The sequence below is a fragment of the Aquarana catesbeiana genome, linkage group LG02, assembly GCF_042186555.1.
Source record: "Aquarana catesbeiana isolate 2022-GZ linkage group LG02, ASM4218655v1, whole genome shotgun sequence".
Lineage (NCBI taxonomy): Eukaryota > Metazoa > Chordata > Amphibia > Anura > Ranidae > Aquarana > Aquarana catesbeiana.
Window position 1 is genome coordinate 115,454,262 of NC_133325.1, and position 16,062 is coordinate 115,470,323.

Genomic DNA, 16,062 nt, shown 5'->3' on the forward strand with positions numbered 1-16,062 from the left:
GTTAGAAAAAGCAGCTGTATGTGCATTACAAAACCCATATTCGGGCATGTTGTGTATACATGGCACTTTAACCCTTGGGTCAGTCAACCTAAATCCAGACAATCTCCATAACTCTGTAGATGGTGTCCTGGATGTAACCAAAGACAAAAGGATGGGGGCATAGTGTGATATGCCCTGTGGCAGGATGGTGATTTCCCAGACCCTGGGCAGGACAGAACCGCCCGCAAACACTAGATTGATGTGGGGAAGTTTTATATGTGGCCGAATGGCAAGTACATACCTGCTTAAAAGGGTTCCACCATCTCCAGACATCAGTGAGATGGGATGCTTTATCCCAGGACATAAGATCAGGGGGGGAAACTATCCGGGGCCATTCTCTTTACACCAGGGTCAGGAACCCTATTAAAGTCAACCCTATTAAAATCAAGCTATGGTAAGTAGAGTAGACCGTCAGGCATGCCACAATATTATACAACAGCTGAATTGGGGCATAAGGTGGTAAATATAAGCACAGAATAACCATTTCCACTGAGTCTACAATAGCATGAATAATAACATATCTACCTTTCCGATTCCAACACCAAGTCCAGTAACCTTTTTTATCTTTCAAAAAGTGTTTACCAGTGCTAAACCTTTCATCCAATAAATTGCTGCACTTGTACATTTTAAAAGCCAGTATAAAGGAAAAGTGGTGGTAAAAAAACACTTGTAGGTTTATCTAATCATTTTTGTTTGTATAATTCTCCTTTCAGGGGGGCATGGTAGGGGGCATGTCCTATGCCTACATATTTTTGCTAATAGGTGTCCCTCGTTCCCATCTCAAAAAGATGGGAGGTATGTTAGAGTAGTTTGAAAAAGTGGAATAATAGTGGTCTCTCACCCCAATTTCTTCAAGCAAAGGAACTTACTACCCACCAGGTGGGTTTACTGTAAGAAACAAATCTGAGGATGGTAATCTTTAATGAATTGAAACACCAAGGAGAGTTTAACAGGGGAATTCAAGACTCTTGTGCTCCACAATATTATAGTACAAGAGGACATACATGAGATGTAAAGAAGTGAACCTTCTTGTCATCCTGAACTTAAAGTTTTGCAGAAAAGAGCATACTGTATTTGATCACTTTCTCTCAATTTGGCTCAGATGTTATCAAATGATTTCAACAATCTTGGGTTTCCACAGAGTAGTCAGGGAAAATGAGTAGTTTTGTGTTGACAAATACCAGGTCCCCCTGTGAGAGGGCTTCACAAAAGATCAAATCACGGTCTTTAAAGTGAAGCAATTTAAATATGAAGGTGTGGGGTGATAAACACATTTTTACTGTGTATTTCAAATGGCACTCCAAAGTACCTTGCCAGCACACCTCAGCGAATGTGTGTTTCAGACCAACACGCTTTTACAAAATCTGAAAGCTGTAAGTGAAAAACCTACAGATTTTTAGAGAAATTTGGTTATCAAAAAAGTGAATGGTTGGACTTGTTTAAGGGGGACAAGAAACAGAGACAGATCTCCCAATCCCTGATAAGCAAGCCAAAGAGTAAAGAGGTAGATAGGACTCTCTCTAGTGTAGGTCATCCCTGACCTTTTCACTTCCGGTGGGACCGTGCAGACTTAAGATGGAGACGCTGGTGTGTTGTCTATTAGACACACTCCACGTTCCCACATCGGAATTGGCGGACGCTGGCTGTCCCTACTAAACACCCGGACCGTTTGATCCACTATTAGGTAAGTCTTTTGCCCTTATACCTTTCTTATAAGCTAATGCTGATGACTGTGTATGGAGGATCCCTTTTTTGATCCAGGGGTGTTATGGGCATGCTACGCTGTGACAGAATGGTATGCCCCTACTCCATTAATCAGCATTGTTCTACAGTATGTAATAGTGCCTTATTTGATGGAGGAGGTGTCATATGTCTGACACTCTCCACCACTTCCGTTCTGATCTTATTTTATCTGACTGAAGTTGGCACTTGTTACCATAATATGAATACAAATACAGTTTGAGATCCCAGATATCTATTCCATTTATTCTACTATTGTTCAAATGTAAGCTTATGGGAATAATTCAACCTATTTGGTGTATTGTATCTTATCTATTATTTTTTAAATGAGGCTGGTCTTTTGACACTTGCTATTAACCTCTTTATGGGGTGACACTACCTATATTATCCTGTCATATAGGAGTTTAAGTTTCTCATTGCCCACTGAGACTTGATCTGGGGATAATTGACACTGTATTCCTTGAGGCTATACATTGTCTAGATGTAGTAGTAATTTAATTTCCCTTTTAATTAATTTTTTCAGCTAGATTTCTGCCCTTTCTTCTGCACGGTCCAGTCCCCGTGTCGGCACTACCCATTGGGATCTGGCACCCAGGGGTTTCTGCTCCGGGTGATGTACTAGGGGGCACTTGGTACTTTTGGAGGTGGCTACTCTTTTGTCTTTCCGACTTGCAATAGAATAGGTGAGCACAATTATCTTTTATTTATGTATTCATGGTCTGTATCTATGTATATATGGCCGAAATGTATTGATAATTGTAATAATTACTCGTATTTTGTATGCAATTTAGAGAAAATCAATGATGTCCCTAATGCCCTGACGAAGCAAAGTATATGGGACACATGATGGCTGGCTATCATATATGTTCTCTGAACACAAGATATTGCACGGTCATCGTGACGTTTGATTGCAAACTCTGTAATGTATATTTTAATTATGTTTAATAAAAATGTATACTTTTATATTAATCATCGCTAGATTGGGTCACTCCTAACAGACACACTATCTCCCCTTCAAAATCCCATTACACTAGAGAGAGTCCTATCTCCCTCTTTACTCTTTAGAGAAATTTGGTTATTTACAGTTTTACATACTTTTTTAAAAAAATAATACAATTTTTTTGCAAAAGGTGCAATTTAAAATGTACAAATATTTGTTAATTATTAACTGAATACGGTTAGACTTTTATATTTGGTAGGAATTTTGTAAATTTTTCTGTGTTTGTATCTACTAACAATGATGTAGTGTATTTTTTGTGAAAATATTGTTTTGATTAACATCCATGCAAATATCATGGGGCTTTAAAAATCAGTAGCGCCTTCTTTTTATTCTACTGGTCATATCCTTTCAGAATATATATGGTTTATGGTTTGAGGGTGTCTATAAGCTGTAAGGGAAAAATAAAAAAGCAATGGAAAAATTTTAAAAATGGCCTGACCACCCGAGTTTAAATTTTGAGCGCAGGACCTGGCAGTGAAATGGTTAATGCTAGAAAATGCAGGTGTGTTAACATGCAGCATCTAGTGTGCATCTAACCACAACAATTTCATATGATAAAACTTTGCTGCCTATTTGTGCCAAATTTTCAACATCAATGCCAATAGAAGTGTGCTAAAATAAACATCCAGGGTCATGTATTCTTTAAAACATTACAGCAGTGAGTAGCTAACATTAATATTCAAAATCTATTTCAGAAAATTTGGGATTAGTTTGAATATTTATCACTACTTTGTAGAGTTTATCTCACTGTATAATTTATCCTCAGTTGCCAGGTAGAACAGCACATCTGCCTCACAGACCATCCCGACAGTGGCACAGCTGCTCGCAGTCTGTGTGCTCGGGATGGAATTCATTATGTTAAGTATCATACTCAAATTGTCTTTGTAAATCTTTAATGGGGAAACTTCACTACAGATAACACTCAGGTCCTTGCCGCCTTGTCCTGTCAGCTGTCATCTTCTGCCTGTGACACAGTTTGGCTGCACAAGGCCATTCAAGGCATTCTTCCTAAGTTTAAATGAGGTCTATACACAATAACGAAATAAAAAAGCTTGGTAAAAAAAAACAGAACTTTTTTTCTGAAAGCAGGATGGTACTTCTTCACTAACTATTCTCTTGGGTGAAACAGTGGAAAGGACAGAAAATGCTATAAGTTGCTATGTTGTTTTGAATAAACCTGTTTTGAATACTGCACAATGGGGATACTCCTTTATATTGCATGCCTCCACCCAACTTGCCGAACTTGAGGCCTTCCATTTGGAGATTTGCCAGACCTGTGATGATCGGAGGAGACTGATCAATTGATGGTGTTTCATCCACGTCCTGATTGCAGGCTCGACTTGACCCTAGGGGTCTTTGCTAGAGGTGAGAGGCTGGGGGAAATGTGTGGCGCACCACGGAGTACGGTTATTAAGAGGAATCTGTCACCTATCATCTTTTGCACTTGCTTTTTTCATCTATTTTTTTGCACAAACTGTTTTATGAAGACTCACTTTGTTCACGCTGGAACTGTATTACATTAATTGGATCGACTTGTGGCTATTTTTATAGCGTTTCTGCACTTTTTTGCACTTTATGCGATTTTTGTTATTGCATGCGACTTTTTTTATCTCATGCGATTTTTAAAAAAAAAAAATGTTTCTAACTTTGTGATTTTTTTTTATCTTGATGCACTTTTAGACTATTTTTGGTTTTATTCACCTTCATTTGGATTTGTTTATTTATTTATTTGATGTCATATTTCATGAATTTTCACTGTTATTTATCCGATATCACTTCTTATGAATTTAATGGATGTTTAGTCACTTTATTTATGTGACTTTGCTCTTTACGAATATGCACTTTATTTGAAGAATTGGATTATACTGTATTTATTTCATCACACTTATGCACTTTGAGTTAGCGCCACATATCTCTATTTACCTTATTGTTTTTCTGAGTGGGAACACTGCCGTATGTGTGGTGGTTTCTTAGTCCTCACTGCTTTGGCTCGCCTTGGTTTCGCGCATTAGTTTTCTTCTTTGTTTCTTAGTATACATGTTATACTTGCTCTGCTCTGTGTAATGGTTTTTCACAGAGTGGCTCTGATCCTTCTCTTCTTGGGTCCCCGCCAGTGCTCATGGCTCCTTCCCCTGCTGTGTAGACATGTGCGATTAGTTTCGTACGAATCGAAAATTCGTACGAATTTCCGTAAATTCGTACATTCGGGAGGATCCGAAATATAAATTGCTATGCTTCCGAATTTTGTACGAAATACGAAATTTCGTTAACGAATTTCGGATCCAAATTCCTAACGAACATTCGTAATTGTTACGAAAACTGAAAGAACCTAAAAGTTTAAAAACCCAGGAAGTCAGCACAGCACAGGGATGGTGGGAGCCCCTCATAATGATATGATATCATAACGAACATTCATAATTGTTACGAAAATTTAACAAACCTAATGAAAATTTGTATTTCGTGCGAAATTTCAGACATGAATTACGAATTAATTTTAATATGAAACAGAACGGAAGGAAGCGAAACAAATTTATTGACGGTGCACATGTCTACTGCTAAGTGCCTCCATATCAAATCAGCTATTTCGTGCGTGCTCCCTGCTCCATAAGACACACAGTTGATTTACTAAAACCAGGAAGTGCAAAATCTGGTGCAGCTGTGCATAAAAAACAATCAGCTTCCAGATTTTATTGTCAAAGCTTATTTGAACAAGCTGAAGTTAGAAGCTGATTGGCTACCATGCACAGCTGCATGGTAGCTAATATGCCCCAGAACTATGAATATCTTTTGCCTTCAGAAGATTTAAGTTGCTTTTTGGACTTGAAGTGTTCTAAAATGATGGCAGACTTCCTCTAACATTTCTGCCATTGCTAATTCACTCTCCACTCCATAAACAGCTACTCTTCTTGATTCTCTCTCAGTGGAAGCTGATGTTCCTCTCTACCTTGTACCCCTCAACAATGAGCTCCCGCTCTGCCTCCTCTACCCTGTCCACTGTCAGTTCCCACTAAACCACCTTCTTTCCCAGCCAAAAGCATCTTTTTCTTTTCTACAAATCCCAAATTTTTATTTGCCCCTGCGTCATGCTTGGCCTTATCTCTCTTCTTACCAACCAAAGAAATATCACAGTTCACGAAATAATGCAGGTCCAGCTATAATTTTGTCTGGTTGGGCAGTAATGTAAAAAAGAAGCTAAAGACAATTCATCCTCAATTAATTTATTTTTAGATAGACACATATTTTCTAGTCACAATAAAATCGCTAAAATATTGTGACAACAGTAAGCAGCAACAATACCTGGTGAATGCAGCTTCGTGACTTGTTTTTTCGGTGATGATATAGTCTGTTTGACCACTTCTTGATCTTTTTGTGTTTCCTTTTTTAATCCTTGAAAGAAAAAAAGAAATACATATTTATACTAGTTGGGAATTGTTATAGTAGATGAATAATAGGATGAATAATAGGATTTTCTTTTATCGTGATGTATCAATTACATATTGGTGTAGTGTGGATAGCTTTGCCTCCTGAAAGTCAGATGATGTCTGTCTGTATCCATTTGGGGAGATTTTCATTTGCTTCCTGTCCCATAAACACAGGAGGAAGAAATATATTCAAAGCAAGGTTAAAACCTTTTTAAGACAGTTATCCCCACTGGAATATTTTCCCTCACCTCCCTTTCCTGTGACATCTCTCAAAGGCTTTATATTTCTCCTCACTTTCTGTATCAGAGACAAAAGCAGGAGAGAGGATAAATCTCCTCAAAACAAAATAAAAGCTAATAGGGTTTTAAACACTTCATTACTGTGGCCAAAATCGGAAAAAAGTGGTCTGGCTTTGGACCACATGAGGGTGCATGTTTATTTCTATAAAGTAGAGTGAGGGGAGAGCAAAAGACATCCCTGAAGACCACTTATCTAAGGTGAAAAATGGGGGATGATCTGAAAATGTTATAGTATAGATAGACATTCAATGGTCATATTGGGTAAAAATCACCTCTGTGAGGTCTATTCATCCTATGTACTATTTTAACTCCAAGAACTCTAGTCTCAACTCAACACCTTCTTGATGAGGTCCTGTTATCTTATCTACATCCGACAGTACCAATGTTGCAATGGACCCAAGAAGTATCTTGGGCACTAAAAGCATATCAGCCCACATTTTTATACGTGGCTAACATAGAAACATAGGAGAATAGAAAAGTGATGGCAGAAAAATTAGTCCATCGAGTCTGCCTGTGATTTTTTTTTAATGCATGCTTTGTGTTTTATTTTTTTGGAGAGTAGGGGGTTGTTTTTTTTTTTTTACTTTTCTTATCGTTAACTTTTTTTGAGTCTGAGTATAGATCTATGTTTGTCCCAAGTCTGTTTGAAACCACTTACTGTTGACTGACTGACTACCTCTGCTGGAAGTCTATTCCAAACATCACCTACCCTTTCAGTAAAAAAATACTTTCTAAGATTAGTTTTGAACTTTCCTCCAGTTAGTATGAGGTCATGTCCCTGTTCTTGATTTTAGTTTCATATTAAAAATACTGCCCTCTTGAACCTATTGATGGGTTAAATGGCCATGGTGGATCTTTGGTGTCTGGGGTGGTAATGGCTCGGCCCCAGGACTGGCCTGGGTACCCACCCTAGTGACGGTGGATATAATTACCTCATCTCCTTACATCCCCTGAATGGTGATTTTCCCACTTCCGGTGTTATGCCGGAACCAGAAGTGACATCAAGATGCAGCGCGTGACATCACATGCATGCGCAATTGACAGGGAATTCTGGGGACAGTGCTAGAATGCCATTTCCCCATCAATATGCCTCGGCTGTTTAGCAGAGGCTAATTACCTCCCCTATATAAGGAGAAGCCAGAATGTTATTTTCCTCATTGCCTGCATGCCTCTGCTGCTCAGCAGAGGCACAATACTCTCTGTATCCAAATAAAATTTCATGACAATGGCATATCTTCCTTGGGTAACATCGCCCTCCCTTCCTAGGGAGACACTGTACCGGATAGCAGTAAGTGTTTTTTTTTGCCCTTTTGCTTTTGGTAATCGAATGTTCACATACAAGTTGTGCTCATAAGTTTACATACCCTGGCAGAATTTATGATTTCTTGGCCATTTTTCAGAGAATATGAATGATACCACAAAAACTTTTCTTCCACTCATGGTTAGTGTTTGGCTGAAGCCATTTATTATTAATCAACTGCTTTTACTCTTCTTGATTAGGGTTTGAACATTGCTGATTGGCATTCTCAATTCCTTGGATATCTTTTTATATCCCTTTCCTGTTTTATACAGTTCAACTACCCTTTCCCACAGATCCTTTGACAATTATTTTGCTTTCCTCATGACTCAGAATTCAGAAACATCAGTGCAGAACTGGATGGAGGATGCAAGGGTCTGTCAGGAGTCCAGAAACTCATTGACCTTTTATACACACACACTAATTGCAAGCAAACAGATCACAGGTGAGGATGGTTACCTTTATTAGACATTCAAACCCCTTTGTGTCAACTTGTGTGCATGTTATCAGGCCAAAATCACTAGGGTATGTAAACTTTTGACCAGGTAAAATTGGGTAGTTTCTGTTGTGATTATGATTTAAAAAGAGTAAACACAGTCTGCCAGGGTATGTAAACTTATGAGCACAACTGTATACATATATCCGTACATATCCTCATTTTTTTTAGAGAGAGGGATTCAATCTAAAATAAGTCCTTTCCTCCTGTATTGCTTCATTGCTTTTGTTTTTTGTTGTTTTGTTTTAGGCTACTTTCACACTTTGTCCGCCCATGCGTTAGCACTAAAGCGCTGCTCATTTTAGCGGCGCTTTAGCACTGTTTGAGTGGCGCTTTTTTCGTCACTAGCGGGGCGCTTTTAACCCCCGCTACCGGCCAAAGAAGGTGTTAAAAGCAGCCATGTTGCTGCGCTTCCAAATCGCTTTTCAGGTGCCATGGAAGCACTGCCCATTTATTTTAATGGGCAGGGAGTTTTGGGAGGGCTCCCAAACCACCCCAAAGGTGCTGCCTGCAGGACTTTTACTAACGTCCCGCAAGGTCCAGTGTGAAAAGTCACACTAAAATGAATGGGAGGCGGTTTTCAGGTGCTTTACAGGTGCTATTTCTGGCGCTAAAACGCCTGAAAAACGCCTCAGTGTGAAAGGGGTCTTAAGGTTTCTTGGAAAAAAATGTTTTGCTACCAGGTCAAGCTTAATATTATATGTGGTCTTTGTTGATGGGCATCCTGCACTCGATATCCATGAGGAAATGTAGAAATTTCCAGGAGCTTTGGGTTGGCTTGCATCTATGTGAGTAATACTCTTTAAACATGTTGGATTGCTGTTATGACAAATTGTGTAAACAGAAATTATTGTTAGTTTTCTTTTCTACATTACAGGGTGGCACTGTATACCTGATGAAGAAATTATTGGAAATTATCGAAACATGTCGGATTCCCATTCCGTAAGCAAGCTGCAAGTGAACATTGAGTTATGTGCGGTTTTGGGCAGTACCACCTAGCAGATAACCACACACAGTGTAATGTTGATATGTATGTTTTATGAAAGAATTAGCCTTATGATGGCGTTTTTAACTACTTTTTTAATAAAATGTATACTTTTATGGAAACTATTTGTAAAATCCTTGGTTGCCATGCTAAATGGGAAAATATTAAAAAGTGATGGATATTACCAACTCCACCCTTTCAACTAAAAATCATTGCATGGAATTTCTTTAACAAGTTTATCTTAAAGTAGAACTGTAGGAAAAACTTTTTTTATTTTAGATAGAGCAAGGGTGGCTTATAACCCCTGTCAGATTTTATTTCACCATCTGTGTCCCAAAACAAAAAAAAAAAGTTTTGCCTTTTAGTTATATTTTAAGTATCATTTAAAAAGTTTCACTATGTTGATTTCACCCCCTACACTCAAAACCGATGCATGGAATCTTTTTAACAAGTTGATCGAAAGTATCATTTGAAAAGTATCAAAATACATTTTTACCTCTGAACAAGTTGTAACTTTTCTCAAGGGAACCCACTGAGGCTCACTTTTCCCTGGAACTTTCAAAACTATATAATTAAGACCATCAAATAAATGATTCAGTTGATATTATAAAATCAAAAGTACCCTAAATGTAACAAAAATGTGATCATACTAGTCCATAATGATGTACTCCTGCAGAGACCAGTGCTAATATATTCTTTCAGATCTGTCCTTTCTGAAATGTTATACAAATCTGAGAATCAAGTAGTACAAAAAAAAAAAAAAAAAACACATCAGCAACTACATAATCTTATTGCTTGGAATGGGCTGAATGCTCTTTGCCATCTAAATGCACCCAAGCGGAAGAAATGTTACCTTTTATAAAGATACCATCGTTTTAAGCTGACATTACTATAGATAGCATAGAGTGGAAATTTGCTGCAGCCTGCAGAAAGCTTGTTGAACACGAAATGTAATATTTGCTCAACCAGCTGAACTAAGCTGTACGTTTTTCTGAATTTTAAAACATAGTAAAGCTTTATTTCCAAAACTATTTCAAATTATCTTTAATTGTCTGCTAGGAACAGAAAGTATGAGTTGGAATTTTAAAAGTACAAATAGGCTCTTATCTATGAAAAACATGTCAGTTCTGTCTACCTGCAGTAGACTTCAGCACTGCCTGGAAATGTCATAATTCCCCATATGGAATAAGCTCAAGTCCACAAATATTTGAAACTGTAGATCTGTCATTCTGCTTAAATAGTATTAGTAAACACATCATACCAAGTCCAAGTTCTAAAAAAACACAGGACATTTTTACCCCTTCTGAAAAAATGAAATGTTCCCTTATCAAATGTTGTTGCCCTGATTAACCATAACAGCTGAAAAAGTGATTAGGTGCTATGAGTTATTGCACATCACTGCCCTTTAAACTATTAAAGTGTATATATATAGTGTGACATTATGAAAGGTGAGGTGATTGATTGACGATTGCTGAGAACTAAGGTGGAATCCGGTCCGGGTTTTACCAGCCACCTTGGCAGGGTTGGTTCCGGACCAGATTTTGTGGTCCACTGGTGTCCACCAACAGGTGGTATAAATTAAAGTGGTGTTCCAGCCGAAATTATACTTTTTAAATAAAAATACCCCTATAATACACAAGCTTAATGTATTCTAGTAAAGTTAGTCTGTAAACTAAGGTCTGTTTTGTTAGTTTATAGCAGTAGTTTGTTATTTTATAAACTTACAGCATCTTACTGGCCATCCTAAGTGTGGGCATCTGAAGCCACACTGTATTTCTTCCTGGATCTCATCCTTGCAGATCTCGCACATGCTCAATGCAGCACAAGCAGTGTAATAGGTTTCAGGTCAGGTTTCCATAGCAACGGCAGTTTGAGAAAGTTGCCACCCCACCTTCCCAGAAGGCATTGCAAACAGGAAATGATGCGATGGGCCGCGGCCAGGGAAGAGGAAGTGAAAAATGAATACAGCAGATATACAGTAAGTGCTGAGAAAAAAAAATTAAAAATATCCAATTCGTTTACAGTGCATAGTTTAGTGAGGGATGCTGAAGAGTTGTAAAAGTGGGTGGAACTCCACTTTAAGTAGGACTAGCGCAAATAATTGCTCTTGGCCTGGGACTCAGGAAACCAAAACCTGAGAGAGCTGCTTATGTGAAGTTTGCTTTGTGAGAGAAAGAAAAGGTTTGCATTATCTTTGTTTTGTGGGTGACTGGGAGAAGCCCTTCACCCCTGAGTTAGGAAAATGCAATGTTTAGTTAGTGCCTGGATGGGAAGGGTTTACTTTCTGTTTTGTTTGTTTAATTTTCAGGCCTTTACTTTTAAAAGAAAACTGGCTACAAGTCAGATTTAAAGAAAAACCTACCGTTTGGAGTACCTTTTCCCAGGAAAGGTGATCCCAACTGAGCTAACCACTGACAATAGCCATAGTCTTTGGATACATTAGGGGAAGGTTAGCACTCTGCCAGTTTATTCTTTGCTGTGTCCAATTGAAGAGATTTCCTTTATTCCTGTCTCAGCAATGCAACAGAAAGTGAAATCTTGTTAATGTGAAGGCATTTTCTCTATTAGATTTTCCCTCTTAGATAGCTATCTAGAACCCTTTTTGTTCTAATTACAACTGTAAGATTTTGAATGTTCCATGTTCTAGGTCAGAACTCTATTTCATTGCAGCCCGCGTCAGCAGTATGGTTGCCCTCAAAGGACCAGTTGTACCCGGGGTGCACTATGTGCAGAGTGCAGTATTCAGGAGTGTGTTATGTACAGAGTGCACAGAGTTCAGTATTGTGTTGCGTGCAGAGTTCAGGATTATGCCACGTACAGAGTGCAGAGTTCAGGATTACGCTATGTATAGAATGCAGAGTTCAGGATTATGCTACGTACAGAGTGCAGAGTTCAGGATTATGCTATATACAGAGTGCAGAGTTCAGGATTACGCTATGTACACAGTTCACGGTTTATGGGTGTGTTATGTACAGAGTGCAGAGTTTAAGGGTGCGCTATGTACAGAGTGCAAAGTTCAGGGGTGTATGGTGTACAGAGTACAGGGTTTCGGGGTGCAATATGCATAGAGTGAAGGGTTCAGCAGTGCTTTACGTACAAAGAACAGAGTTCAGGGGTGCGCCGGTACAGAGTGCAGAGTATGCAACCCCCCTCAAAGCTCTCTTGCATCTCTATCCTACCAGGCCCAGCTCTAGTACCTCCCTGTGTAGGCTGCACACCTCAAAGGGAGATCTCTCTCCCTCTCTCTGGAAATCTGTCCATGCTGTGAGCACATGCAGGAATCTTTAGAACCGGAAGCCTCTGAGCAAGGCTGACCCTTGTAAACACAGAAGGCTTTTGTTACAGCAGAGAGTGGGAGCAGAGGGTGAGAGCCGGATGCAAAACTGGGTGCGAGGGCCATAAGACCTGGCAGGCTGGATTTGGCCTGTGGGCTTTGTGTTTGACACATGTGTTTTAGATGATGGACTTTGGGACAAATAGAGAGGATGAATCTACCTACCAGGGACACAGGCAACAAAAAAAAAAAAAAAATATGACAGGGGTTCTAATCTATCCCCCGAAAAAAATTGGCCTGACATACAATCTAACAGCTAAAGTTGATGTACATACAGTATATGTGAATTATACCAACAAAGGAAAGAAATGAGAAAAGAGTAATTTTACCGTCTTGCTGCATGAAGCTTATGTTTTGTTTAGAATCACTAGGCCATGGTCACATTAGTCATGCTGAACTAGCAGAGTTTAAACGACACCTCTTTCAGTTCAATTAAAGGATGCAAAAATATTTTATATTAATTTAATTTTTTAAAGGAAATTTCATAAAAATGAATTATAAAACAACCTGCATTTAAAAGCCATGAATGGGAATAGTGCTGGTACATTGGCAATTTTATTCTTTGCTTCCACAGACTTTGCAGATAATCAATTTGATTGCTTTCTGATTGCTAAATTGTAAAACAATCAGTATGAAAGTAAGGCAGAATATCACTTGAACACTTGAAAGCATGTTAATTGTCAGGCCTTAGGTGACTTCTCAACTCTGACTAGCAAGCTGAAGTAAGTAAAGCTAAAAGAAGACTCTAGCATAAACTCATTTGTGACTAGTTCACTTTACAGAAGAATTCTGTCCGGCACTAAAAATTGCCTACTGGATTCTTCATTCTTCAGCTGCCTAAGGACTAGCACATACAGTGAGTGCAACGCCTGAAAGCTGAAATAATTAACTTTTCATCTCAGAACCTGTCTTGTGCCTTCCCCCGTGTACAATGTACAAGGTCTTTGTCAGAGGTTCCCAGAGGAAAAACTAGATTGAAAAGTGAAGTTACAGCATGGTGGAGAAGACTCCAGACCTCCAGCTCTCTCAGTCCTCCTGACATTTCTCTAATATTGTTAAGGATCTCTTGCCAGTCAGTGACATTTGTTAAGTGATAACTTAGAAAAAACTCTGGAACAAAATTAAATTTTTAATGGTGCTGAGAAGCAAGTTACCAAACTTTACACAAAATGAATGAGTCCCTGTATGTTTACTTATTACTGCAGGGATAAGCAGATCCTAGAAGGCAAGCTATTGGGGGTGGAACCTTTAAGAAATACATCACCGCAAGAGGTTTCATCTTTTTTTTTTTCTATTTGTGCCTTCAAATAGAGCAAACCAGTGAGAAGATCTCCTAAAATATTTGTGCCCAATACAATTATTTGTTGTTATTATTACTTATTAACATGCATTACATATTTTTTAGGTTTGATTGCTGACTCAAAACACAGGGAACATGAAAAAGTGAACATTTGAGCGGGGCTTTTCAGTATTGGAAATGTGGGTGGGGCTTGTCACCATCGGAACTGTAAGTTGGGCTAATCACTAATGGAAATGTGGGTGGGGATTGTCATTTTTTGGAAATGTGGGTGGGGATTGTCATTTTTTGGAAATGTGGGTGGGGCCTGTCACTATTGGAAATGTGAGAGGGGCACATCCCTATTGGAAATATGGGTGGGCCTGTCACTGTTGGAAATGTGGGTGGGGCTTGTCACTGTTGGAAATGTGGGTGAGGTCTGTCACTGTTGGAAATGTGGGTGGGGCCAAACCTATCACTGTGGAAATGCGGGAGTAAAACCTTTCACCTACACAAACAGGACTGTCAGGGACATGGTATGCGCAGATGTGCATTAGCAGGTGCCCGTCTTGCCGTCTTGCCGGGCATAGGCTAAAGCCTATGTGCATGCATGGGAACATCATCACCAACAGGCAAACTCATATGCTAAAATACGCAGGCACATTAGCCACTAATGCTGGCGCCAAATGGCCTATATAAAGACAGCAGCTGCACTAGTGCAGCTGCTGTCTGATCTGCAGCTTTACCCTGTGTTCTGATCCTGTGCCTGTATCTGATCCAGTATTTGACCCGGCTTTCTGACCACGCTGCTGTCTCCAGTCCTGACCTTTGGCTTGCCTTGACCCTGATTATTCCTGTCTGTCTACCTGATTTCCCCTTGGCAAACCCAGCTTGACCATTCTCTGCCTGCTGTTTATGATAGACTGATCCTCCGTGTATGACCTGGCTTGTCTGACTCTGCTCCAGTCTTCTGCTTCCAGCCTGTGTAGCTCCAGTACTGCAGTCCTGCATCTACAGCTTACCTGCATCCGCTGGGCTGCATAAACAGCATACCTGTATCTGCTGCTCCTGCTACCTTCTGCTGCTCAACAATCCAGTCTGGTCCTGCTACTCATCAGCTACCACTACCACTAAAAACGGAGGACTTTGCAGGCACTCTTACCTCACCGTGCTCTCGCGGCCACTGTTGCAACTCCAGTGGTCCTTGAAGCGGGGCTGTATGAGAGGTCTCCCTCTACTCGTCAAGCTCTCCCAGACGGTACGTAACAAGGAGATTACAGGAAATACCCCCTGTGATTTAGATAAGGGGGGGAGTTTGAGTTTGGGGGTTGATTGTTGATAAGTATAAAAAGTCTGACATGAAACATGGTCACAAAGATGGACTAAGCCTAAAAAAAGAAAAAAAAAGATTTTGGCTGAAATTGGGCTTTAAAAAAATCCTAACTTTATGACATTTACATTTCTATACACTATATCACTAAAATACGATCATTTCCCAGAGAGACAGGACGGCGGCCTGCTGATGTAGACAAGGCAGATCGCCGTCCTGTCAGGTATGAAAAGAGAGATGATGCTGTTCCTGCTAAGTCTGTCCCTAGGGGATGCTTTCTTACTGTGTGAGGGATGGACTCACTGTATGAACAGAGAGAAGCCGTATTTAGCTGCCCACAGAGCTAGACACTGGTACAAAAAAGTGTCTATGAATTTATTTCAATTGGCTGTATATAATGCTTTTGTGATTTACAAAGCAACTGGAAGAAGTGGACTGTTACAGCCTTTTTGTACCCAGAAGGTGCTGTGGCCCAAACCCCAAATCCAGATGCAGTTAACCGGCTGCATGAGAGTTATTTTTCTGATCTCTTCCCTGGTACCCCAACCCAAAGTCACCCCAAAAAAAGATGTAATGTCTGTAGCAGACGCGGAATTAGACGTGACATCTGTTTTTTCTGTTCCTCCTGTCCTGGCCAACCTGATCTCTGCATCAAGTTAGACTGTCCCCTTCTGTCTAGGGGACAGTATGGGACAGTCTAGTGTGCACAATTCTGCACAAGAAGGGACTTGAAAGATGTTAGGCAGTCAGGAAACTGACTTTCACATTTTGAGAGACCCTAAAACCAAAAGCTGTAATCATTGTTCTGAAAAGTTACAAAAAGTAAAAAAAAAGTAGTTGTTTT

At 39.6% G+C, this 16,062-nt stretch overlaps 1 protein-coding gene across 1 annotated transcript in view; it reads right to left on the reverse strand.

Moving 5' to 3' along the window:
* MTUS2 (microtubule associated scaffold protein 2) overlaps window positions 1-16,062 on the reverse strand; it is a 974,348-nt gene that overhangs the window by 212,865 nt on the left and 745,421 nt on the right. The window contains exon 7 of the mRNA XM_073613369.1: window positions 6,077-6,166. Within this exon, the coding sequence (XP_073469470.1) occupies window positions 6,077-6,166 (90 nt within the window). The remainder of the gene's footprint in view (window positions 1-6,076; window positions 6,167-16,062) is intronic.